Source organism: Lampris incognitus, chromosome 19 (genome assembly GCF_029633865.1).
Source record: "Lampris incognitus isolate fLamInc1 chromosome 19, fLamInc1.hap2, whole genome shotgun sequence".
NCBI lineage: Eukaryota > Metazoa > Chordata > Actinopteri > Lampriformes > Lampridae > Lampris > Lampris incognitus.
The window spans coordinates 27473380-27500826 of record NC_079229.1 but is presented as its reverse complement, the minus strand read 5'-3'; the positions used below and the strand labels follow the sequence as shown (position 1 = coordinate 27500826).

Genomic DNA, 27447 nt, shown 5'->3' with positions numbered 1-27447 from the left:
GTGGAGGGCTAAGAACGTCATAAAAGACACGACAGACCCTGGACACCACCTGTCTCAGCCCCCCCAATCAGGTTGGCACTTCAGATCAACCCGCGCACGCACAGAGAGGCCGAAAAACAGCTTCCTCCAAAAGCTGTGGCACTAATGAACTCAGACATCTCTTCAGCCCGACGAGACTGACGTGCTGCCACCTTGGGCCACGCGCGATATTTGCAATATTTACTCACATGTCACTTTAAGCCACTTCATATCTGTCCACTGCGTTTTTGCTGATGATGATTTTGCACCTCGTAGGTTGTATTTTATCGTTAACTGTATTGTATTTTATACCTCATTTTGCACTTATATTTTATATATTTATATTTTTTATTATATTATATATATACTATATATATATATTACTTAGATTTTGCACTAATATTGTTTAAAATCTGTACTTTTTATTGCTGATATTTTATATTTCTTATCTCTTTTATATATGCACCATTTTGAGGTTGACGCACCTGCAATTTCCTTGTGCTTGGCATAATGACAATGAAGTTCTTCTTGATTCTTGAACTTACTGGAAGCAAAACCACCGGCCAAAAGTCGTGTGACTGAAACCCAGCAATTGGTGCCAGTAGTCAGGGTGCTCGCCGCTGCTCATGTTCGCTGTTTGTGCGCACGACACGACAACAGCGGCGGAGAAGCAAAGAGTGCATGCACTAAGATGTGTTAACAACAGGACGTTGTGTGCACAGACAGTTCTGCTCTTTGATGAAATCTTAAACTGGTATCGATCCTATTGAGGCTAGAATCGATCTTCAAAAGTGAGACCTGGGTGTCTGAGTAACATAGCAGTCTATTCCGTTGCCTACCAACACGGGGATCGCTGGTTCGAATCCCCGTGTTACCTCCGGCTTGGTCGGGCGTCCCTACAGACACAATCGGCCGTGTCTGCGGGTGGGAAGCCGGATGTGGGTATGTGTCCTGGTCACTGTACTAGCGCCTCCTCTTGATCGGTTGGGGCACCTGTTTGGGGCGGGGGGGACTGGAGTTAATAGCGTGATCCCCCACGTGCTACATCCCCCTGGCAAAACTCCTTACTGTCAGGTGAAAAGAAGTGGCTGGCGACTCCACATGTATCGGAGGAGACGTGGTATTCTGCAGCCCTCCCCGGATCAGCAGAGGGGGTGGAGCAGCGACTGGGACAGCTCAGAAGAGTGGGGTGATTGGCCGGATACAATTGGGGAGAAAAAATCCACACAAAAAAAAAAAAAAAACAAGACCTGGTATCTGTAGTATCGATATTTTGCGATCGACCCGTCCATCCCTAATCATTCCACAAAATTCGAAACAAGAACGGGCCGAGGGAAAATAAATGGGAATAACGATTCAGGAGTCTGGAACCGAGCTACTCAGGTTATGTGTTGGGCACTGCTAAATACAGAACAAAATGGGCACGCTTGTGATCCGTAACACTTACTGGGGGCACAGTTCATGAACTCCAGGTCATCCAGGGCCGCCCCCCAACTCACATCCCTCGAGCGGATCCCCTCGAAGATCACCTCGAAGTCCCTCAGCTTCCTGAGCGGGACCTCAGCTCTGTTCCATCTGTTCCCTTGGTGGCCCGTCTTGTTCCAGGCTTCCCACAGGTTGTTCTCCGTCTGGTGGAGAGAGGGAGAGTTGACAGCCACAAAACGTCAATAATAACAGCCTTTCAAAGCGCCTCAGAGTGGACAGGGCTGATTATTCTGAGACGCATGAAAGCAAGATGCTGAAATTTTCCAGTTGCATGTCTAGAGCAAAGAAGACGGGTTCCTCCACTCCACATCCTTTAGAAAAACCATGATCCATCACATGGCTCTACCGAGCCAGCTGATAGTGAGCAAATTAGCAGGCAAACAGGGGGCAGGGGCCTTATATTTTGACTTGCTTCCAAATGGCAAAGCTTTTCTGGAAAAACACAGCCAGACAGATGGCCCGAAACACACACATTCACACACAAGATTTAAAGGGTATATGTGTAATTCTGTTATGCTTTCCTAAAGCATAAAAGTTGGTAGGGGACATTGCATTGACCTGAATTACCTTAACTATCCATCCATCCAGCCATTATCCAAACCACTTATCCGGCTCTCAGGGTCACGGGGATGCTGGAGCCTATCCCAGCAGGCACTGGGCAGCAGGCAGGGAGACACCCGGGCCAGGCCGCCAGTGCACCACAGGACCAAAAATCAATCAAGCCAGTTGTTAATCACACACACACATTCACACCTAAGGACAATTTAGTACGGCCAATTCACCTGACCTACATGTCTTTGGACTGTGGGAGGAAACCGGAGCACCCGGAGGAAACCCACACAGACACGGGGAGAACATGCAAACTCCACACAGAGGATGACCCGGAATGACCCTCAAGGTTGGACTACCTCGGGGTTCGAACCCAGGACCTTCTTGCTGTGAGGCGACCGCGCTAACCACTGCGCCACTGTGCCGCCCTTACAAAAAAGGCTAATTGTATGAAAAGACCAGTCTTAACACATGGCCTAAACTAAATCTAGACCTAAACTTACCTAAGATTTGGTTCAACATCAATCATGCTTTCTCTTTAGGATATTTGTGCTTCTGCCCATTATTGGAAAAGGCGTAGCTCATCATTTGGTGTGTTTTTTGAGATATTTCATCAAATTCAAGCACACACACACACACACACACGTAGAGAAATAGCATCTCTGTCCCTCTTTCTCTCTCACTTGGCCTAACAGCAGCATTTGATAAAACTCACTTCATATTCGGGTCAGAGAGTGTTTGATGGAGAAGAAGACAGTGGGAGGAGGTACTTTTCTACCAGCAATTAGTGAATCATTAGTGAAGGACCAGATTACCCCTGAAATCACAGCTTCATGACTCCCTGTTCCTCTGGTCTTTTTGGAAACAACAGAATTACCACAGGTCCACTTCCTCGTGCCAGTAACTTGGTTTTCAATAGTTTCAGTCTTGAATGCCAAACTTTCCGGTCATTGCAGCCTAGAAGGCAAACCAACTATGCAGTCTAAGCCCGCACGGCAATTCTCACATGTCAAAAGCTTTCGGTTGTTGAAGTTGGAAATCATGGCTGAAGGGTTGACTGCAGTGAAAGTGCTCTGACATAATCTACTCAAAACAGAGGACAGGCAAAGTCGTCCACAGTTTGAAAGCCTATTAAAATGCACCCTTGGGTGAGGTGTGCACCGCCTGTATCCGCCGCCTTGTGCCAAGAGTGGCCTGGTCAGGAGTAGCCTTGTTATTGTGAGTAAAGCACAGATTAGTAGACCGTTTACAGCAGGATTTATCCAGATTTATGTCACAGACAGAGTAAAAGCTCAATCCGTGAAATCAGCCTTGAAGAGATGGACGGGTGTGTGATAACGGCGAAATTCCAACTCGATATCTCGATATGACGTCAAGGGGTATTTATTCAGTCGAATCCACCTGTGAGGTCACGGCTAAGGCGACGCAACCGAGTTCACCTTGTGTACGGCGATGAGCGAGAACACATCGCAGCGGACGACCACCCAGAAGCCAGAAAGAACTGAGAAAGTTGTACTAATCACTGTAAAAATACTTTTCTTCACTTGGACCTAAATCCTGAAATCCCTTATGTCTTACTACGCTGAACGATCCGCTAAGCTGAAATCCAATTTATATTCATGGCTCTTTCATTTTATGGGACCGCTGGCTGCTGTTCTGCTATCGACTCACCTTCATTTCAGGCTGCATCCACCTCCTTTTCTATTTAGGCGTTGTGAAGCTATGTTGCTTTGCAGGGAGAGTGCCAGTTGTCATTATGGGGTCGATCTAGAAGTCTACGTTGTCACAGCTGAGATGTGATGGACCCATATACTATGTCTTCTCTGTGGGATAGTCGATATTTGTATTACCGCACAGCGGACGGGACTCAAATCCAGCATTGTATGTAAGCACCAGATGCCAGAGAACACTGTCACAACACACCGAGTGGATATTACAAATAACCCACTTGCTCTCTAGTCGCTTCTTGTAAACATAACAGTGGGTTAATTCACATTGGCTCAAAAAGTAAATAGCTAGGGCGTCCGGGTAGCGTCGCAGTCTATTCCACTGACTGCCAACGCAGGGACCCCCGGTTTGAATCCCCCGTGTTACCTCCGGCTTGGTCGGGCGTCCCAATTGGTCGTGTCTGCGGGTGGGAAGCCGGATGTGGGTATGTGTCCCGGTCGCCACACTAGCGCCTCCTCTGGTCAGTCGGGGCGCCTGTTCAGGGGGGAGGGGGGACTGGGGGGGAATAGCATGATCCTCCCACGTACTACGTCCCCCTGGTGAAACTCCTCCCTGTCAGGTGAAAAGAAGCGGCTGGCGATTCCACATGTATGGGAGGAGGCATGTGGTAGTCTGCAGTGACCGGGACGGCTCGGAAGAGTGGGGTAATTGGCCGGATACAGTTGGGGAGAAAAAAGGAGACCCCCCCCCCCCAAAAAAAGTAAATAGCTCAAGTACGACCAGCTGTAAAAGACACATCGATTGACGTTACATTGCAGTCACACACACACACACATACATACAAATGTGCTATTTGGTGCTTTCAAATTGTACACTGTAATATGTAAAACTGATGCCCCCCCCCCCCTCCCGATGTTTACCGCTGGGCAGAGCTGCAGTAGCCTGTTACCTGAGGGTTGTCATCGGTGTGGTGAATGAGTGCCGGTAGGGGCAGTTTGCAGGATGATATAAATAGACAGGCCTATCAAGCTTGTAGCGAACTTCACAGGGGCAACGCTTAGCGAGCAAAGCCTGATAAACACAGTCGCTTCCCTCCCCACTCGCCGTTTCCACCCGGGCCCACTGAAGTCTCTGGAGCCATTACCACGACTCCCTTTGTTCTCACACAGCTTTTGAAGATGAACTGCCGGCTACTTCGTACCGTATTTAGACCACCGTGTTTTCAGACGCGCACACGGTGCGTTTTGTCTCTGTGTGTGTGTGTGTGTGTTTTGCAGTCTTGCCGTGAGGAATATTCGAAGACTAAGCGCTGTGGACGCTGAATTATGGCTCTCAGGCATAATCTGTATGTGTTAATGTCTTTGAAGCCACTTGGACATCTGTGAGCCTGCTGTGATTTACAGTGCCATGGCTGACCCAATGACGACGGCATCGAGAAGATGAAAAGGGGGTCCCTGGCTTCCCCCGCTTCACCTCCCTCTCATCCATACAGGTACACACATGCACATAGTCCACTCAGTATCCAATAGGACTGTTTGATGACCTCTGAACTCAACACACACTCATCATGTGGGTGTGTACATGCATACGTGTGTGTGTGTGTGTGTGTGATTCCACCATCTTATCCCATGACTAGAGTTAACCTCCCCGATTTTCCATTTTCCATCTATTTGCGCATATCGTCAATAAAATAACCCATGCCCCAGGGGCATCTGGGTAGCGTAGCGGTCTATTCCATTACCCACCAACACGGGGATCACCGGTTCGAATCCCCATGTTACCTCCGGCTTGGTCGGGCGTCCCTACAGACACACTTGGCCGAGTCTGTGGGTGGAATGTGGGTATGTGTCCTGGTCGCTGCACTAGCGCCTCCTCTGGTCGGTCGTGGCACCTGTTTGGTAGTGGGGGGGGGGGGGATAGCGTGATCCTCCCTCGCGCAACATCCCCCTGGTGGAAACTCCTCACTGTCAGGTGAAAAGAAGCGGCTGGCAACTCCACATGTATCGGAGGAGGCATGTGGTAGTCTGCGGCCCCCCCCACCCCCTGATCGGCAGCGGGGGCTGGAGCAGTGACCGGGACGGCTCGGAAGAGTGGGGTAATTGGCCGGATACAATTGAAGAGATAAAAGTAAGTGAGTGAGTGGGTGAGTGGGTGGGGGTAGGGGGATAAATAAATAACCCAGGCCCCACAGACATGCCTGAGGGGAGGGGGGAGGCACGCACCAGAATTACAATTTTAGGTTCTAGCACCAGCTTGAGTCTTTTGTTATTTTTCGTCAAGTTTGTGCAACCCCCTCCCCCAAAAAAATCACAAAAAAAATCAAAATCACAAAGCGGATGAACAGAAAGGGCTTAAAAAATAAAGTAGCTTATTTAAGAATACCACAGGAGGGCCTCCCTGTAAATCAGAATGTCTCAATTGGCAAGTAAGTAAAGCCGTTTGGGAGGAACAGCTTTCTGTCTGTGCACAGCGCAGAAAAATAGGAACTAACAAGAGAGGAAGAGAGGCCCCATCCACTTGTCAGGAGTCTTTATGGTGCAATTCAATTCACTTCAAGGTAAGAAACTACTCGTTCCCAAGGGGCAGGTAATTGCTAAGTATCTGCATGGGAATTCGACACACAGATGAAACGCAGCACATGCAGTAGCACCAGCGGGGGTGATTGATGCCCCAGTAAAGTGCAAACAGAGGCGGAGATAGACGGTGAAGGGCTATCAAAATCAGTGCCAGTCACGGGAAAGGAGGGGGGGGTGGAGGCTAGTGTTGTTCAAAAGCCTGATGGCTTCAGGGACGAAGGGGGCCTTCCGTTTAATAGTAACTTGAGCAGCTGAGGTCCCTACCAGAGGGCAGCCATTGAACGGCAGGCAGGGTGCGGTACGAGTGCTGGATCACACAGGATAGAATGAGCTTTATTCATGACTCACTGTCGACGGAAAAGGGTCCGATCGATAAAACCGAGTATCGTTGTCAGAGATTTTATCCAAGACTAAAATCTGACACCAAAAGACATGTGTAACATGTCATAACTAAAAGCATACTGGCTTGATTGATTGTATTTTTGGCCCTGTGATGGACTGGCAGCCTTTCCAGGCTGTCTCCCTGCCTGCCGCCCAATGACTGCTGGGATAGGCTCCAGCATCCCGTGACCCGAAATCGGATAAGTGGCTTGGATAATGGATGGATGGACGGATGATTGTACTTTTGGCACATGGAAGCATGTATTTCTTTAACGGTGCAAAAAAAAAGTGGTTCTCAAATATTTTGCCCGTTGACCCCAGACTAATGGCCTAAGTCTGCACTGTTAAGCAAAAGTAATGGATCCAATGAGTGCTCGGTATGAGCATATACTTGAAGATTTGTACTCAAAATCAGTATCAGGAAGGAAAAAGTGATATCAGAGCATCCCTAAAAAACAAGAGCACGGGTTAGATGTGCCATTGCATAGCTTTATCAAAACCTAATTAGAGCTAATTTGGATATCACGTCACACATGGATAAAGAAAAGGGCAAACAATCTAGGTAGAGTAGTTTAAACAAGCTACACAGCGCTGTGTTAAATGACTTATCATGTTAAAAAAAACCAAAACGCCACAACAGTGATGACACTCCTCAGTTAGACGAGTTTAAATCAACAATCTGTTCAGCAGTGACTGGATATCACACGGGACACATGGATGAACAAGCAATAATCAGTGTGGTATCCCCCTCGTGCCAACCAAACCTATTAAAATATGTTAAAACCCAAAGGTGAGACGCGTTATTCATCGAGTTTAGTTGAAATCTGACCAGCAGTGTAAAGAACAAATAAACACATGGAGATCGATCCATCATCCCCCGACTTGGTCCCGGGGGAACAACGATCATGGGCTCTGCATGAGCAGACACCATGATGATGATGTATGTGTGGAAAAGACACATTTTGGATTGTTGTAATGTCAGCAACAAGCAAGGCAGACACTTTGATTCTGGAAACTGATGGATCTTTTATCTCATCACTAATAACATTAACTTTCTCACACACATGTACACACTATGTACTCTGCCATACCTAGCATCAACCTGACAGCTGGTGCTCTTGTATAAGGTGCATCACTGTCATCCTTTGTCCACATATATCTTCCATTTCTGTTACAAATGAAATAAAAGACTTGGCAGAGTTCACATGATGCCTTGCTAACCTGTTTGGCAAAGTACACAAAATGGTCTGAGCTGTGCACACAAGCTGATGCATGTAAAGTGGCTACATCATATTGTATTCACAATGTGTGCTGCACGTGTGCAAATCTGCAAAGACACACACATACGCAAGCACAAACGTGCATGCAAATAAGACCGAATCCATGCTGAAGAATTTGCTGCAACTTGACCTTTAGCCACACAACTGAATAACACTGAGAGAACCCACAAGGAGGAAACGGGAGAAAGCGGTGTGGAATTTTAATTGGGGAAAAATGCAAATGGAAGTCTTCATCTCTGGAAATCAACCATCCGCTAGACTAACTGGACTTTTAGCTAGTAACATTAACTAGACTGTCAAGAACCAAACACCCCTGAGAGCTGGCTGGTGTGCTGCTGCATGTGGGTATCCTGCATCAGTGTGTCCAGACTGTAAGGTAAACTGAGTAGGGATCTTGACCCTCGTGCTATCTTTTCCCCAGCCCTTTTTGCAGGCATCTTATACACCTAAAACTCCGTGCCGAAGACGTGATCACTCGAACATGGCTCTAAGTGTAAAATTCTGACCATGAGGCGTGACGATTCCACCTGCTTCCAATGCAGCTAAACAGGAATGTTCTAGAAATACTGGTTAATATCTTGAAACATGGCAAAAGAGGGCCGCTCACACCACTAGTATCGAGAAATTGAAACGAATTTCGAGGCAGCTCTCGAAAACAAATCTATTTGCATCAGAAACAAGCACTATAATAACCTGACGATGTTTTTGGTTATTTTAAGAAAAAATAAGTTGTAAGAACCCAATCATAAATACTTACATAGCATGTTATAGTGGATATCTTGAATACAGAAGCTGCTACGGTAAGGTGGAAATGCTTTGCAGTTTGCTACAGAGGTTAACTTCTAGTGTCTCCTCCCTGAAAATTACCAGGACCATGCCAACACAACAGACTTGATTACTGTGGGCGTTTATATTATTAGACCAAATCAGCCTTCATTACTGACCGAGCACGCTCACGGTAATCATCCTGGACAGTTAATTTGCAGAGAGCTCATCTTCCTTTTTTTGTCTGACGTTATTTTTATACATCAAGCCTAGTTATGACTACATCCAAACACAGTTGCCCCTAAGGCTAACGCTAAATAACGTGCCGTGAATGACAGATGAGTTACCTTAATTAGTAAACGGATGGTTCCTGTGGCCTTATGGGAAATGTAGTACCAGAAGGAGAGTTTGCAGATGGCGCTCGACTCTTTCCACACAGAGCTCCTGATGTGAGCTTTATCACCTTTCAGTCCCACTGGTGCAGCCTGGAGATAGACAAAATGACCTGCAACACGGAGAGAACGAATGAGCGAGGACGGAAAGGAAAGAGGGAAGCAGAAAGGGGATAGAGGACAGGAACAGTGACCGAGAGAGGGTAGAGAAGCAGAGGGGGGAATGAAGAAACTGATAGCTTCCTCTTCAAAGGAGGCCCTCGCTGCAGGTGACAACTTACAGTGAGGCTGTGGCAAGGACTGTGGGGCAGTGGGGTCACTATGTAATCTTGGGGGTCACTGACACATCCTCCAGTGCCACACAGCCATCGGACATAAATGATTATCAAAAAGTTCTCAAGGTTTCTCTCTCAAGTCCAAGTTAAAGGTCAATATAGGACAGTACACAGTCCTCTGGAAAGTATAAACAGTGACCGGGAAAACTTGTTTTGCACCGCTTGCGGCACTTTTGCCTTGGGTTGGGCAAGGTTACTCTGCTGACATTTACCAACCTGATAGTCTTTCTGAAATCCTTGAACCCTTTTTCTGTTACGTGAGGAAAAAAAACAATATTTTAAATACTTTTAAAAAAGTATAAATTTCACTTTTGTGTGGCTTGTTGAAGTCTATTTTTCAATGCATCTGTCAATATGGACACTCTTGTTCTTCTAGACTCCTCCTTTTCTGGATCCATTGACGAACACCAAACGTGTTCTTCTCCTTAGAGGATTTTATTCCCTTTGCTTCTTTTTCAAAGGAAATGTGTTCATTTCGTCCATCCTGATGTCCATTGTGATAAGGAACACGTCAGCTCGAGGTACTGTTTTCCCGGCACACAGTAAAGAGGCATAGAGGAACAGGAGCAGCCACAGTGACTGATGCATCTTACAAAAGTGACATTTTATACTTGATTATAAATATTTTCAAACAACATGTTTCACTCTGGTAACAGTAAAGTTTTCAAGGATTTTAGGATTAGACTAGATTAAATTCATCAGGAAACCTCGCCCAACCCAAGCCAAAAGTGCCGCAAACAGCACAAAACGAGTTTTTCAGGAAATTGTCAATTAATTTACATGGGACTAGAACCCAGGTGTGTGTGCTAGTTCCAAACAGGACTAGACAGTACAGTATGTACTTGCCAAACTTGGCTTGCAACATCAAATTAGCCCAAATGTGTCCGAGCAGTCATCGTTTCGCATTCTGGTCTGTGAAAGAGGAAATGATCAACTATGGCTATTAGACATGGTTTCTAATTTGGACGGGACTTTGAGGGAATCTGAGAGGGTCTTTTCAACTTCCTATGGTCTACTGCTTCTCAAAAACATTGCAGCAAGTATAATCATATTGCACATTATTCAGTCATATGCAATCATCATAATTGGAAAGATAGAATATTAATTGCCCTTCCTTTCCTTCCTCTGAACAAAACACAAGAAAAATCACACAACTTTTACATTAGTGTTCCAAGTCCCTGGATAAAAAGACGGAAAGTTATCTGATATCCTATGCATACCATTCTCGTTCTCCAAAGTGTGATCAAATGGAGGCCGTATACTTTGGACAGACCCCGTACCCAGCGTCCAATCAAAGTTATCGGCCGGGGAGCTCTTCCACCCACAGCGGCCGTTCTCAAAGGAGCAGGATGTGCCGCAGTCCTTTTCATCAGTGCCATCTCCACAGTCATCTGTGAAGTCGCAGCTCTGCTCGGAAGCAAAGCACCGGCCATTGTCACACTGCAGGGAGCCCAAAGGACAGGAGCCTGGAAATAACGCGTGCGCACACGCACACACACACACACACACACACACACACACACACACACACACACACACACACAAACACTCATCCAGTTGGCCTTACATGCATACGTATATGCATTGAAACACACATTCTTGTGCAGAGAACACACTCTCAGGTCTCCATGGGTCAACCTGCTGCTGTTGTACCGACTGCCTACACGATCCAGTATGCACATGAAAGAGTTTTCCATCAAGTGCAGGGAAGGTGGAGAGACATTCTCAGAGCCTGACACTGGCACATATTAGTAGCAGCATTCAAAGAGACTCGAAAGAGACCCAGAAATCAAAGCTCAGTGGGTGTCCGGGTAGCGTGGCGGTCTATTCCGTTGCCTACCAACGCGGGGATCGCTGGTTCGAATCCTTGTGTTACCTCCGGCTTGATCGGGCGTTCCTACAGACACAATTGGCCGTGTCTGCGGTTGGGAGCCAGATGTGGGTATATGTCCTGGTCGCTGCACTAGCGCCTCCTCTGGTCAGTCAGGGCGCCTGTCCGGGGGGAAGGGGGAACTGGGGGGAATAGTGTGATCCTCACACACACTACGTTCCCCTGGTGAAACTCCTCACTGTCAGGTGAAAAGAAGCGGCTGGCGACTCCACATGTATTGGAGGAGTCATGTGGTAGTCCGCAGCCCCCCCCCCCCCGGATCGGCAGAGGGGGTGGAGCAGCAACCGAGGCGGCTCGGAAGAGTGGGGTAATTGGCCAGATACAACTGGGGAGAAAAGGGGGGGGGGGAATATGACTGTTTGGTGCAATGTGAATCATAATGATACATTGTACTAAAAAGAGATATATGAAAAACAATGTATCAATGTAAAGACGTATTCAAAAAGACTTTTGAGAACAGGGCTAGTTTGTGCTGATCAGAGTAAGATTATGTGTAACATTTCAGGAAGAAGACTGGTGAACATCTAAAACAACCCCCTATGTGGTTCAGAAATGACAACACAGCAAGGGTTCAGCATTAACCCAAGAGCATAAAAAGTCAACTCATGTGAGCAAAAGCCCATCTGAATGTGGCATCAGTGTCTCTTTCAGGGGCTTAGGGAGACAAAAGGAGTGAGGGGGACAAAGTAAGCCTAAGCCTTTGTGCAATAAGGAGGGTGACAGAGCCGGAGCGGGCTCCAACCCGTTTCTCTCAGCGCCGGGCATTCCATCGCGGTCAGGGCTCGGCTTTGGGGAGTGTTAGAAAGGGAGATGAGGCGTGATGAAGAGGGGTGGTCCCTGTAATTAAAAGGGAGAAAGGGGGATAAGTCCACACCTCCTCCCCACACACCCACCCACCAATCCTTTGTTCCTCTTCAGGTGCACAGGACTGGAAGCGATCTTCCCCAACAAAGCCACATGGGAAGGCAATATGCCACCATCCCTCTATCTCCAGGTAGCCATGCCAAGCTAATGCACAGCATTCTACAGATGTACAAAAAAAAAAAAGTCTTGTACTCGACCAGCGTTGAAAAATTATCACCAGTCCAAGTCAAGTCGGATTATTCATTATGCTGTCATTATGCTAAACACACACTCGAGACCATGTCCCTACTCGAGTACTACAATATTAGTGGTACCTATCTGCTTTGGCTCACCTGCAACTCTGGCACCCATTAGCAAGAATCCCACACTTCAAGTTAATTTTGTACACTATTGTCTACTCCAGACAAGAGCCAGCTGGGTTTTTTTTTCTATTTAGTGTTTTTTCCCCCATTTCCCTCGCTCCCTCCAAAACACTTCATTGTCTCCATGAAAACAGGTGATGAATTTAGTGACAGCATATATCATAGCTGCGGTGGGGTTGCTGCCAGTGGAGGGGTTCAGGATGGAGGACAGACACGGTTTAGGCAGAACACAGAGTTTTTATTTACTATGTCTCTATATAGAGTTCTGCACTCACACGGGCCGGTGCACTCAGGTGCTACAGCCGTTATTCTCTCTTTCTCTGCTCCACAGCGAAGTCTCTCTCTCTCTCTCGCTCATGTTTGTCAGTCAGCATGCCAGTCCAGGACCCAGCTCCATTGTAGAATATAAAGGGCAGTTTGCTAGACTGACACACCTAAGGCTGTTCACTAATGAGCCTCTGCTCTCCTGCGACCCCCTCTCTCTCCACTTGCAGCCGAGGCTAAACCACACCCCACTACCCCCACCGCCAAACTTACCGGGGCCATATATGACCGACAGCCAACACCCCCCCCCCCCCCCGAGTGATATAGGAAATCAGCCACGACCATGCATCCCCAGCCTATGGACCACCTTGGACTTAAACGGCTGTAAGGCCAGATACAATGGCTGATCTGCGTGTTGGCATCCTTCATGCGGCGGAGTCACTGGAGCGGGGCTTGGGCCGAACATGAGCGCCCTAGGTGGTCGAAGCGGGTGGCACTGACCAGCCATTTGATGGCCAGGCACTCCACCCCACTACCACAACACGACAGCATATTCACCTAACACGTCCGTGAAGTAACTGCTTCTGTCGACGTGAAGACGCAGCGTCTGAAATCTAATGTGGGGGCTGTGATGAAGAAAAGACAGCTGTAACTCCTGACCCTTTTTGTTTTCATTTGTTTCTGTTTGAATTTGCACGTAAATGGCTTGGTAGTCCAACCTGGTTAATGGCAGTTTGCTGTTACATGTGAATTTTCGCTTGCAGTATGCAAAGTATCTGAGTATCTGTGTTGTGCGGTTGTAATGAGCCGATTTTATTTGAAAGCTACAGCACGGATTTCCAATGAAGTTTGTCTAGGTTTTTTTTTTCTTTTTTTTCTCCCCAACTGTACTCGGCCAACTACCCCACTCCTCTGAGCCGTCCCGGTCGCTGCTCCACCCCCTCTGTCGATTCGGGGAGGGCTGCAGACTACCACATGCCTCCTCTGATACATGTGGCGTCGCCAGCCTGTTCGGGGGGAAGGGAGTACTGGGGGGAATACAGTCCCTACAGACACAATTGGCCGTGTCTGCGGGTGGGAAGCCGGGTATGGGTATGTGTCCTGGTCGCTGCACTAGCGCCTCCTCTGGTTAGTCAGGGCGCATGTTCGGGGGGGGGGAAGGGGGAACTAGGGGGAATAGCATGAACCTCGCATGTGCTACGTCCCCCTGGTGATACCTGACAATGGGGAGTTTCGCCAGGGGGAGGTAGCACGTGGGAGGATCACGCTATCCCCCCCCCCCCCAGTTCCCCCTCCCCCCTGAAGAGGCACCCCGACCGACCAGAGGAGGCACTAGTGTAGCGACCAGGACACATACCCACATCCGGCTTCCCACCCGCAGACACGGCCAATTGTGTCAGCAGGGACGCCCGACCAAGCCGGAGGTAACACGGGGATTCGAATCGGTGATCTCCATGTTGGTAGGCAACAGAATAGACCGCTACGCTCCCCGGACGCCCAATTTGTTTAGTTTTAACAATAACGACATGTGTGTTGTGGGACCTCTCCCTTTACAGTCAACCCCCTGCGTCACCAACCCCTTGGTATTCTGGTGCAAGGCCAGCACTCAAGATCACAACAAACACAAGCTTCATGGGTTTAGTTTTGTTGGGGGGGGGGGGGGGGCTCGATCCATTGGTGAGGGATTTCCTCTGCATATTCTGCATCTGCAGTCTAAAGTCAGACGTTAAACGGAACAAGTCGGTCAAACGTTCCCACTGCGTCCTCGATAAACTAGAATCGTGTTATTTCTCTGCTGACGTGTCGGCAGCCCCTTCGGAGACGTTTGACTCCCTGTACAGTGCCCTCACAACTATCTCAGAGATCAATCAATCCAAACTGCTCCATTTACCGAGGTCAGCCTGGCTTCCCCTCTTCTCCATTTTAATCACTTCTCCATGATGAGTAAAATATAGCTCGACTGATTCCTCGCTCCGCTCCGCTCCCTGCCCACCTAGCAGACAGAGATAGCATCAACGAGCCATGCTCTGCAGTCAGATAAGTCAACCCCATGTGGAGAATCTTCCTTTTTATCAGAGACACTGAAATTCGTCGCCACAGAAATCTAGACGACAACGGAGAAATGATATCAGGGTCTGCCGATGATAAGAGGAGGACAAAGAAGAAGTTTATCTGGGCTGACTCCCGCTGTTTGAAAACCCTGCAAAAAACAACAACAACAAAACCCAAGGAAAATAAACAACACAGACACTGTGGGATGCAAATAAAAAAGCCTTGAGCCAAAGACATCCCAACGATGACAGCCCATCCCATTAATATATGATTGTTTGCAGATATTGGTCTGCAAAGGCCTATTAAAGCCAAGACTAAATACTCAGCCAGAGGCAAAAAACATACAAGAGTCTGTGCAGTGTGTGTGTGTGTGTGTGTGTGTGTAGTATGTATTCATTTCAGAGCCCTATCGTATATTATGGTGTGAGGCAGTGGAATGAGGAGAATGCCCTGGAGGAGCTTCAGTATATAATTACACCAGAGTTACTGCAAAGCACTTGCTGCAGACTCTGCAGACGGTAAAGAGGGTGTAAGGGCGGGCCCCCCAACCGCTCCAACCAATCACGACTCTTCCCCCTCCTGGCTCTCCAACAGCAGAATGACCTTCCCATTTAAGACAGGACAGCAGCATCAATATCCATCCTCATGAAATATTTCGAATACGCTCCACTCCACCTCAATAATATCGCCATCTCCAAGACTTGCCTCCTTCAGTTGATTTGACTCTCCTTCACTCTCAAAATGATTCTCTCCCTCGTTGGACAAATCTTCTTATCTTTCTTCCATTTTATTTTCACCGCTGTGTTATTTCTTTAGCTAGTAGTTCTCTATCCAACAGAGTCCTTCTAAGGGCAGGGAAATCATCGTTTCATCAGGAATCTGTTTATTGACTGTTTGAAATATCAGTGATCATCCATCCATTATCCATGCCGCTTATCCTGCCCTCAGGGTTGCGGGGATGCTGGAGCCTGTCCCAGCCTTCATTGGGTGGCAGGCGGGGAGACACCCTGGACAGGCCACCAGTCCATCACAGGGCCGACATTCACACCTAGGGACAATTTAATACGGCCGATTCACCTGACCTGCATGTCTTTGGACTGTGGGAGGAAACTGGAGCACCCAGAGGAAATCCACGAAGACACAGGGAGAACATGCAAACTCCACACAGAGGACGACCCGGGACGACCCCCAAGGTTGGACTACCCTGGGGCTCGAACCCAGGACCTTCTTGCTGTGGGGCGACTGCGCTAACCACTGCGCCACCGCACCTCTGCCCAAAATATAGTATTTAAAAATGTACTTCTGTACAAGTACAGGAGTTTCTGAAAGGATCATTTGTTGGCACGCATACGTTTTTTTTTCTTTATATTTAGATCTGCAGCACGGCGGCGCAGTGGTTAGCCCAGTTGCCACACAGCAAGAAGATCCTGGGTTCGAGCCCTGGGGCAGTCCAACCTTGGTGGGTCATCCTCTGTGTGGAGTCTGCATGTTCTCCATGTGTCTGCGTGGGTTTCCTTTGTGGACTCCCATTTCCTCCCACAGTCCAAACACATGCAGGTCAGGTGAATTGGCCATACTAAATTGTCTCTAGGTATGAATGTGTGTGTGTGTGTGTGTGTGTGTGTGTGTGTGTGTGTGTGTGGGCCTTGTGATGGCCTGGCGGCTTGTCCAGGATGTCTTCCTGCCTGCCGCCCAATGACTGCTTGAATAGACTCTAGCATCCCTGCGACCCTGAGAGCAGGATACGCGGTTTGGATAATGGATGGATGGATATTTAGATCTATATAAAAAAATGTATACTGCTTGATGTTTCAATGGACACCTAGCAGAGCCAGACTAATCAGCACCATTCCTGTCAGGCCTACAAATTCTCAGTCAGGTTTCAGTCAATACAGAAAGCACAGCAAAAGAATAAGAGCCGACGTCGTTGGCGAGATGCGGAGGGTCATTAGGAGCCATTCAGACTCACATTAGATGTCAGTGTGATGGGACTACTTAAGAGCTCTCTGGTGACTGCCAAATACTGTAGCAACGCACTGCAAGCCTCATACAGACACATGGAGAGGGAGCAAGACAAAAAGAGAGACGCACAGATGACAGACAGACAGAAGACGGTGATGAAGAGTGTGATAAAGGTAAAAACATTAAATGCTGTAATCACAGTTGTCTAATAATTTCAGATTTGAGATACTTTATTGATCCCCGTGGGGAAATAACCCTCTGCATTTAACCCATCCTAGCTGTGTAGCTAGGAGCAGTGGGCAGCCGCTGTGCAGCGCCCGGGGACCAACTCCAGTTTATCTTGCCATGCCTCGGTCAGGGGCACAGACAGGAGTATTAACCCTAACATGCATGTCTTTTTGATGGTGGGGGAAACTGGAGCACCTGGAGAAAACCCACCGCAGACACGGGGAGAACATGCAAACTCCACGCAGAGGACGACCTGGGATGACCCACAAAGTTGGACAACCCCGGGGTTCGAACCCAGGACCTTCTTGCTGTGAGGCAACAGCGCTAACCACTGTACCACCATGCTATCCAATAAGTACATGTATTCTACTTTTTTATTTTCAATCAGCAGTTACCATATAAATCCATATTGTGTGCCAATAAAACTTACTGAATTGAGGTAAATGGAGTTGAATTATATGTGTGTGTGTATGTACGTATATGTATATATATATATATATATATATATATATATATATATATATATATATATAGAGAGAGAGAGAGAGAGAGAGACAGAGAGAGAGAGAGAGAGAGAGAGAGAGAGAGAGAGAGAGAGAGAGAGAGAGAGATGTAGAGAAAACCACAAACCAACAGGCAGATGACAAGACAGACTGGAGAGAGACAGACACAGAGACTGAGAGAGAGACAGACAGAGAGACAGAGAGAGAGACAGAGAGAGAGACAGAGAGAGAGACAGACACAGAGACAGACACAGAGACTGAGAGAGAGACAGACAGAGAGACAGAGAAAAAGAGAGAGAGAGCGAGAGAGACCTAAATAGCCAGAGTAACATAACGAATATTGAACAGAAATCTCCAGTTCAGCTCGGGGCAGGACCACAACACCAGGGTGCCTCTTGTAGGCGGCCGAACACAAAGTTCGCCCCAACCTGTCTGAGCACAACTAATCTAGACAGCCTTCCCTGTGCTCGGGATCCAATACAAAAGGAAGACTATAAATTTGATGGGGGCAATTACAGTGTCAGTGACAATGGCAATAAATCAGCTCATTGTTGGTTTCTATCTGCCCTCATGGCTTTCCTCGTAAAGAATGTAAAAGATGTAAGGGGAACTTATAAGAGTTTGAATAGTTCCTTTGGACTGGGTTTGCAGGCAGTGCCGGGGCTCACTGTGGATGGGGTTTAGACAGACCATGACTCAAACCGTCTAGAGCCGTGGCCTCAAAAAGTCAGACAAAACGAAACGAGCCCTGGAATGTAAACGACAGCATTTCCCCCTCTGTGGTTCACTGGGTTTTGTTTTTTTTTGTCACCTTTCCCTTAAAGAAAACATGAAATGGTATTCAGAGCCTATCTCGCCTCTGTAATGCGATGCATTTAAAAGTGAAATGTGATATTACGGGGGGACAAAAAGTAGGGAGGGATGTGATTTGATTGGATCGTGCAAAATATCCAGCCATCCATCCATCCATTATCCAAACTGCTTATTCTGCTCTCAGGGTCACGGGGATGTTGGAGCCTACTGGGCGGCAGGCGGGGAGACACCCTGGACAGGCCACCAGGCCATCACAGGGCTGACACACACACACACACACACACACACACACACACACACACACACACACACACACACACACACACACACACACACACACACACACACATTCACACCTAGGGACAATTTAGTACGGCCGATTCACCTGACCTACATGTCTTTGGACTGTGGGAGAAAACCGGAGCACCCGGAGGAAACCCACGCAGACACGGTTAGAACATGCAAACCCCACATAGAAGATGACCCGGGACGACCTCTAAGCTTGCACTACCCCGGAGCTCGAACCCAGGACCTTCTTTGCTGTGAGGTGACTGCACAAACCACTGTGTCACCATGCTGCCAATACATCAAAATATCTATGAGATTATTGATGGGAGTGCTGCTCACCCACCCACTTGGACTTGGTGATGCAAGTCCGAGCGGGACTATAAAAACCAATGAATGAGAGAAGGAGGAGGAGAGAGCAAACCTGTGGAAGGTGGTGGAGGAGTGTTGTCCACTGTTGCGCCCGATGCAGCGAGCAGACACCCCGGGGAGAAGGTTATGTCATCAAGGCAGATGTCACCCTTGGGACTCCGGCCCACCTTGCCCTCGAACACGATGCGGAAGTCGCTGGGAGAGGTCAGGTGGATCTCCCTCATCTGCCAGTAGTTGCCCTGGTCTCCTGTCAGGTTCAGGAGGAGGTGGAGGTTTGTTGTGCTCCTCTGGAAGACGTTGAGTGTACCGATGCCGTCTCCGGACATGTGCAGATAGAACCGAATCTAAAAAAAAAAAAAAGAGATGTTAATCCGTGAAAAACGGTGACTAGTTCTTTGCAGGTGTAGCTCCTTGGGCTCAGGTGTATGCAGTTTTCAGGTGTACACCTGAAGATGACGTTGATAATGATAGATGATTCAGCTTTATTTACATTTCTGGCCATGCTTTTACAGTTTGCATCGTCAGCAAACGCCGTGGTAAGACAGTAGGTGAATGTAAACGCCTACAACATCTAGTTTTTAGCTACTACAAGGTTTGTTATTCCCTTGTCTCCTAAACACCTTGACAGAATAATCCTTTCTCATATTGCTGAATCTGGCAATACTAGGAATGTGTTGATCGGGCCTACTGGTTTCTGTGGAACAACTAATTATGATTTTCACTGCTGTCTATTTGGACCACAATGCAGAAAAACTGAAAGGTTATGGCATTGCTTCTCTACAGTGTTCAGTATGACTGCTGTTTATAATTCATTATAATCATTATTTAATTCATAAGTCATTTTGAACCTGCTCGGAGATCTTCTTTATTCTTGGGAAGTCAGACTACTTTCCACTACATTTTATTGCCAGTGTTCTTTCACATCACAGACAACCATTATTCCTTACTGCGGAGCAGATAGAGAAACCAAAAGCAAGTACTTTGTACAGCTAATTAAGTTTGAATGTCAACATCCTCCTCCTTTCGCTCCTCGTATCTGTAAAGGTTTTTTTTATTTTTACAAAGCGTGCCTCGCCCAAACCACTAATAGGTTCTACGGGGCTTCTCTCCAGACGGGACCAGATGCTGAGGCATATTCACGGGCTGCTGCGGTAAAACCAACTCCACAGCCTCCCTCACGGGAGAGTGCACATGAGTACACTCTCCTCTCTCCGCGTGTCCTCCAATCTCACCGCCGTTTAATTGCCATCTTAGGGTCGGTCGCGTGACTGACTGACAGGTCTGGCGTTGTGGTGAGACAGTCGCTGCGCACAGACTGCGCAAGTCAGTCAAGCTACTGCACAAGACATAATACAGACATGGACAGACAGACAGACACACACACACTAGATCTGCCTACTTGGCTGTTAAGGTTATTTTACATGTTTAAATTTGGCACATGTCTGATACTGTGAAAGAGAGAAGTGGCCACACTGCTGACATACATGACCCTGGTAATAGTCTTTGTCCACGTGTGTACACATGCCATTAAATGTCACATTTGTATGTAGTATGTAGTAGTACCAGCGTGAGCATTGTCTAACTGTATGGAGTTATAAATATACTATGAAGGTAAACTTGTATTTCGATATGATTAACTTGTATTTTGATGTACAGGCCGTGGCAACAAATATCCTCTGGTAGGACAATAAAGCATCTCTCTCTCTCTAGCTATCTCTCTCTGTCTGTCTGTCTGTTTCTCTCTCCATCTATCTATCTATCTCTCTCTCTCTCTCTCTCTCTCTCTCTATCTATCGAAACGGTTTGCAGAAGAGGTGCACGCAACCCCCCCACCCCCACCCCACCCACACACACACGATCTGCCACAGCCCCAACTTATTTATCAAATTGGTTTGCAGAAGATGTGCTTAGCACATCAGTATCCTTAGGTGCAAATTAAAATTAACGTTCACATCCACCCCCCCCACACACACACACACAAACAGACACCCACACTTTGTAAGAAGACACATCAGCTATACAGATAGAGGTTGCCGCTGTTATAGTGTGTCCCTTAACTCATCTGCCACAGCCTCAACTTCTCTGTCATTACTTGAAATACTCTCAAGGCATGGAACAAACATGGGCGACCGGCTTTCAGCTGCTGAAGATGTATACAGTCATGACCCCAGAGAGGCAGGTCAGAGGTCACACAGTACAGTGCTGTTTCACATTAATGAGGCCTCAGAGCTCACCTCAGCGGCATCTATAGCCCTTAACGCACAGAATAAAAACCTATCAAACCGAATCTAGTTTGCCAGAGATTGTTTTGAAAAAAATTACGACCGGGCATCCGGGTAGTGTAGCAGTCTATTCCGTTGCCTAGCAACACAGGGATCGCCGGTTCGAAGCCCTGTGTTACCTCTGGCTTGGTCGGGTGTCCCTACAGACACAATTGGCCGTGTGTGCGGGTGGGAAGCCGGATGTGGGTTTTGTGTCCTGGTTGCTGCACTAGCGCCTCCTCTGGTCGGTTGGGGTGTCTGTACGGGGGGGAGGGGGAACTGGGGGGAATAGCGTGATCCTCCCACGCGCTACGTCCCCCTGGCAAAACTCCTCACTGTCAGGTGAAAAGAAGCAGCTGATGACCCCACATGTATCGGAGGAGGCACGTGGTAGTCTGCAGCCCTCCCCGGATCGGCAGAGGGGGTGGAGCAGAGACCGGGGTGGCTCAGAAGAGTGGGGTAATTGGCCGGATACATTTGGGGCGAAAAAGGGAGGGGGGGTCCAAAATAAAAAATTCTAACCAGGAAAATACACATCTTTACTGTTACTCTTTTGTACCTAATTAATTAGTTTTCAAATTCACCAGATCCATTTTCAAAATAATATAAAGGAGGTTTTTTTCTCTTTTTCATTTTTGATCTTGATTGTTTTCATTTGTTTTAACAAGAACATATCACCTGTAGTTTTCTTTTCACTTTTTTATTGATATATATATATATATATATATATATATATATAGTAGTGCATCATTTACTGATTAAGCTAATTTTAGGTGAAGAGGATTAATTCTTTCCCAGCAAAAATAAAGGCACAAAGGCACCAGTATCCAAATATATTTACTCAGCTCCCTGAGAATCAGTTTAATCCTAAATCCATCTACAAAGCTGAGTGTAAATGAAGTGAAAACAACCTCCTCGACCTCGAATCTTAATTGATTTCCACTGGGAATCACTGCATTGATCCAACAATCCTACTTTATTCTCTAATTCAGTGGTTCTCAACACGGGGGGCCGGGGCCCCAAAGCCGGCTTCAGGGAGCTGTCAGAGGGGTAGTTCGATGATGGGAAATTATCGAAAACTTCACTCACAAAACACCGCCGTATTTCCTTTTTAGTTGGTGTAGATGTCACTCTCCTAGAAGGCTTGCTATGAACACTTTGTAAATATTTGAGTATTACTGCAAGTAAAGGGCAAATGTTTTTAAATCACTGGGGGTTCGACAGAATAAGCTTGACTAAATGCATTGTGGGGTGTATAGATGGAGTCGTGATGATGACAGGGAGACAGGTTATAATGTCTCCTGTGTCGCCTGGAATATTTCCTTGGACAAAGGGTTTGGGGGCAAAAAGATTGAGAACCACTGCTCTAATTCATTACCCCCCCGAAACCCTTGTGCTTTCTGACCCTTGTCCTGACCTTGCACTGCTTGCTCCTGTAGCTCAGCAGGGGTCCAATAATGCGAGCAGCATCTCCAGCGGTCTGAGGGAAAGAGCTCTCCAGGTACAGGTAGTGACCAGATGGGTCTCTCAGGGTGTGGTCGGTCGAGGGCCCCGTGCCGACCGTTGGCGTGCTGCCTGCTTTGATCAGCCAATCAAAGTTATCCTGTCGACACTGGCGCCAGGAGCAGAGGTCGAACTCAAAGTCACAGCGTCCACTGAAACCCTCTGAGAGAGAGAGAGAAGAGAGAAGAATGACGTCAGCTGTTTAGCTATTCTGTGATATTCAAAATGAGAGGGGAACTCACTGCAGATGTAGGGATCCTCATCGGAGTTGTCCCCGCAGTGGTTGATGAAGTCACACAAGTTGTCTTGGGGGATACAGTGTCCGTTGGTGCAGGCGTACTCCTCGGGCCCACACGGCTGATCTGAGGTCAGTGGAGGGGCACAACTTTGGAAGACGAGATCGTCTACCACCACATCGCCCATGTAGCTGATGCCCCGCTTGGCCCTGAGTACCACCTGTAAAAGAGGCAGAGGCTTGTTTGAAATGTTTCTTTGCTGCTATTGAAGAAAGATAAGAAAGACACCTTATTTGTCATTGTAAGCAAGCATACGATGAAATTCATCCGCTGCATTTAACCCATCCTATGGTATAGGGGCAGTGGGCAGCTGCAGTGCAGCGCCTGGGGACCAACTCCAGTTCTTCTTTCCATTGCCTTGGTCAGGGGCACAGACAGGAGTATTAACCTTAACATGCATGTCTTCTTGATGGTGGGAGGAAACCGGAGCACCCGGAGGAAACCCACACAGACACGGGGAGAACATGCAAACTCCACACAGAAAGGACCTGGGATGGCCTGAGGTTCGAACTCAGGACCTTGCTGTGAGGCAACAGTGCTGACCACTGGGCCACCATGCTGCCTGTCTATAGACGAGTTTTCCTGCCCTTACCTAGAGCGCCGGGGTGGGCGCATTGTTCTTCCGGTCTAAACATCCGTAGCCGGATGTAAACATGCAAGCCTAGATCTGCGATATCTTCAACAACATTAAACATTAAAAATGGACATTAGAAAATCCAAAAATGGTTCAGGGACACATTGTGCGGTGCGTGGCTGTACTAATACACGGAAACGCCTGAGTGAGTGGTTGGATAGAGAGTGTGTTGCCCATTGACTTGCCACAAAACGGCGATGTCCCTGAATTCCATTGTTTTCCTTCCACAGAAAACCAACAGCAGATTTCGAATCACGGATGTGGTTGAAGGCTTTGAATTTGAAGAAACCACCGCCAACTATGTAGGATCTTATTCTCTTTGTTTGTTCCCATCATTTCATTGCCAAAAAGCCAACCAAAGAAAACTCTTTCCCTGAACTGTGGTAACTAGGTAGCTACTCCTTACACCGGAATAGAAAAGCATAGGGTGGCCCAAATGCGGAAATGGACCAGAAGTGCCGCGTAAAATTGTCTATATGTATATGTGCACGATATAATGGTATTCCTAGTGACATAGACATCATTACATTGCTAAATGTTCATCTATATATATTTGGGGACATTCCGAGTCTTCCTACGGCACTTTATGAATGCCGCGTTATGTTCCTTGTGTCTTTTATGTGAGTCGAGTCACCGGGTCAAATTCAAGTAAAATTCCTACTATGTGCAAACTCAGTTGGCAATTAATAAAACACCAACTTGAGTTTGATATAAGATATAATCTCATTTTCTGACCCAAGGCATCAGTACAGCACCACTGATAGCCGCTCTCCTAGCAGGGACTCGACTTATGAAGTCTCTCTCTCTCTCTCTTTCTCTCTCAACTGGCGAGGTGCTCAGAATGAAAGGGGAAAGGGCACCCTCAGCCTCTCTCATTGTGAAAAAGGACTCTTTGGAACATGGGAATGAAAGGGCCCTTGAGATGCTGATGGTACCATCAGAATGGTTGCTCTGACTCTGCCTGGGCTGACAAAGGTTAATGGACATCAGTACAAATGTGTAAAGGGCATGGTATTTGGACTGGAACAACTGGTCTACTGCAATCAAGACAGTAATGCTGACACAAGACCTCAGTCTCTGTGCTGTGACCTGGAATAACACCAGTGAGTAGATACAGCATATAGCCACTATGATGGGAATTTTGATTCCAGTTGCAGTCACACCAGCAACCGCAGACCCATTAGGCTGAACTGAAACCAACTAATCAATCGTTGCTTGTTGCTTTGCCCATTCAGTTAATCTGCTTCCTCCATTGCAACCTCCTCCTTCAATGGAACAAAGCCAATTATGCCGATGTTCACAGTCTCCTCAAAGGCTATCCTAGCACTGCTGCGGTCCCTTTATACTCAACAACAAACGATGACCCCTATTTCTACAACACGAAAATTATGTGGAAAAAAAGAGTCATGTTATATGGGGCCTTTCACCCTAAAACAAAATCTGTTATGCTTTCTCTCAAAAAATATTATGTCATCAATAAACGAGTAATCCTTAATTGCTTTGTTTTTCATGCGATGCAGATTTTCTTTTGGCCTGGATGATCTCTGATAATCACCACACGTCTGTCAGCGATACATTGCCAATGCTCATGAAAATGTTTTATTATTAAAATAGAATTAAACAGGATGGTTAGATAAAGTATAATAACTCTCTGCACAGTAGAATATAATTTTGTGTGCACAGAACTATAATATCATCCTTTCTTCTTAATCATGATTGAATTCATCACAAAGCACATTATACAATACTACGTGACTGTATTTTAAAAATGTGTATTTGTGGTGTTTTACGGCTCTATGGATGACAGTGTTCACCAAATGGCACAAGCTACAATTAAAGGGTATGGAAGAACTAGAAGTACAAATCATAATTACACATAACCACCCAAAATCTGAGGATGTCTTGACTGCTGTGGAAGTCTTGGGGAGGAACGGATTTTATCCAACACGAGAACAAAATAGTACTTAGATGTATTATTACTTTTTTTGGGGGGGGGGGGTTCCCTTTTTCGCCCCAATTGTATCTGGCCAATTACCCCACACTTCCGAGCCGCCCCAGTCGCTGCTCCACCCCCTCTGCCGATCCGGGAAGGGCTGCAGACTACCACATGCCTCCTCCGATACATGTGGAGTCGCCAGCTGCTTCTTTTCACCTGACAGTGGAGTTTCACCAGGGGGACATAGCACGTGGGAGGATCATGCTATTCCCTCTAGTTCCCCCTCTCCCCCGAACAGGCGCCCCGACCGACCAGAGGAGGTGCTAGTGCGGCGACCGGGACACATACCCACATCCGGCTTCCCACCCACAGACACAGACAACTGTGTCTGTAGGGATGCTCGACCAAGCCGGAGGTAACACGGGTATTTGAAGACTTAGATGCATTATTGATGAAAGGTCTACTAGGTGAGGATTACTCTCTTGCTTTGAGACTCGTCGCTATTACACCTCAGAGATATCTGCAAGTGCGTCCCAGGTTATAGATGATTGACAGACCTGGAAGTTCTTGGATATCCCCAAGTACACCTCCCCACGTCTCCACTTGTTGCCTTGATTACCAGTCTGGGACCAAACCTTATGAGTGAGGTTTCCATACTTCAGCAACACCTGCAAGTAGAATGGAAACAGTGAATAAATTAAGAACGTGACTGGAGCCCGACAAAGGCCATGACATGTAGTGTCAAATGAGGGTGTTGTGGCGGTGTTGCATGTCAGAGGATGTACGGTTCTCTCACTTGCAGTGACCCCACAGTGAATCCACCCATGTGGTACCAGAAGACCAGGGTGCACTGTGGTCCAGTGGAAGAGATGACAGGTGTCTGGAGGTCAGTGGTGTGACCGTAGCCACCATTTGAACTGTCAGCACACATGTACCAACCCACAGGGCTGCCTCTGTGATGGGACAGACAGGAAGCAGAATCAGGCGACCAGTTCATAATTAGTTTCACAGTTTTTAAAGGGATGTACCAGTGTTTTTGCATGTTTTTAGCTCATTAACTACAAATGGCGTACACTTTACATTAGAGCTATATCGATATAAAATTGATATCATGACATGATACTAGATAATTTCTGGGATTTTGGTTATCGTTTATTCATCATAGAACTTAAATGTTGTCGTTCCCAGTCTAAAAGCTTGTATTATAGTGAAGTGATACAATTTTCCAAACTTACTTGACTTTTTTAGCTTAAGGAAATGAACAATAATTGTCTCTACCTGCTTGGTCATCATGTCCACATTGCCAGTGGTTGATTCTCAAAATTTTCTTGTGTGTAAATATTTTATGAAAGCAGGTTTCATCCCCAGAATGCCATCACATTATCAATAATGAGGTAGTCAGTCCAAAATATTGTTAGTTTTAATTTTGTCAAGTGCTGATGCGTCATCTCAGTAGTTAATATGGAATCTCACTTAAAAATTATAGTAAAAATATGCCATCTCACCAGGTAAAAATACTATTTTATAACCAAATTTTATAATTTTCCACGACCTCAATAATAATCATTTCCAGAACATTTGATGAAGTTTATAATTTTCCAGACATTTTCCATGACTGGAAAAGTAGTATATAAATTTCCAGGTTTTCCAGGATGAATTTAAACTGTGATTACTTGTACTGTGGGTTTCTGTTTTCGGCACCAGAGGACACATCAGTGCTGTCCATCACAGAGCTGTCCGGTAAAAGAAAGCGCCATCAGGGGCCACTTGAG

General features: G+C 46.9%; 1 protein-coding gene across 1 annotated transcript in view; it reads right to left on the bottom strand.

Moving 5' to 3' along the window:
• malrd1 (MAM and LDL receptor class A domain containing 1) overlaps positions 1-27447 on the bottom strand; it is a 69350-nt gene that overhangs the window by 20926 nt on the left and 20977 nt on the right. Inside the window, exons 14-21 of the mRNA XM_056299229.1 lie at positions 26472-26628; positions 26233-26343; positions 23052-23265; positions 22724-22971; positions 19098-19389; positions 10670-10915; positions 9070-9227; positions 1466-1646 (exon numbers count right to left, since the gene is read on the bottom strand). Coding sequence (XP_056155204.1) covers positions 1466-1646; positions 9070-9227; positions 10670-10915; positions 19098-19389; positions 22724-22971; positions 23052-23265; positions 26233-26343; positions 26472-26628 — 1607 coding nt within the window. The remainder of the gene's footprint in view (positions 1-1465; positions 1647-9069; positions 9228-10669; positions 10916-19097; positions 19390-22723; positions 22972-23051; positions 23266-26232; positions 26344-26471; positions 26629-27447) is intronic.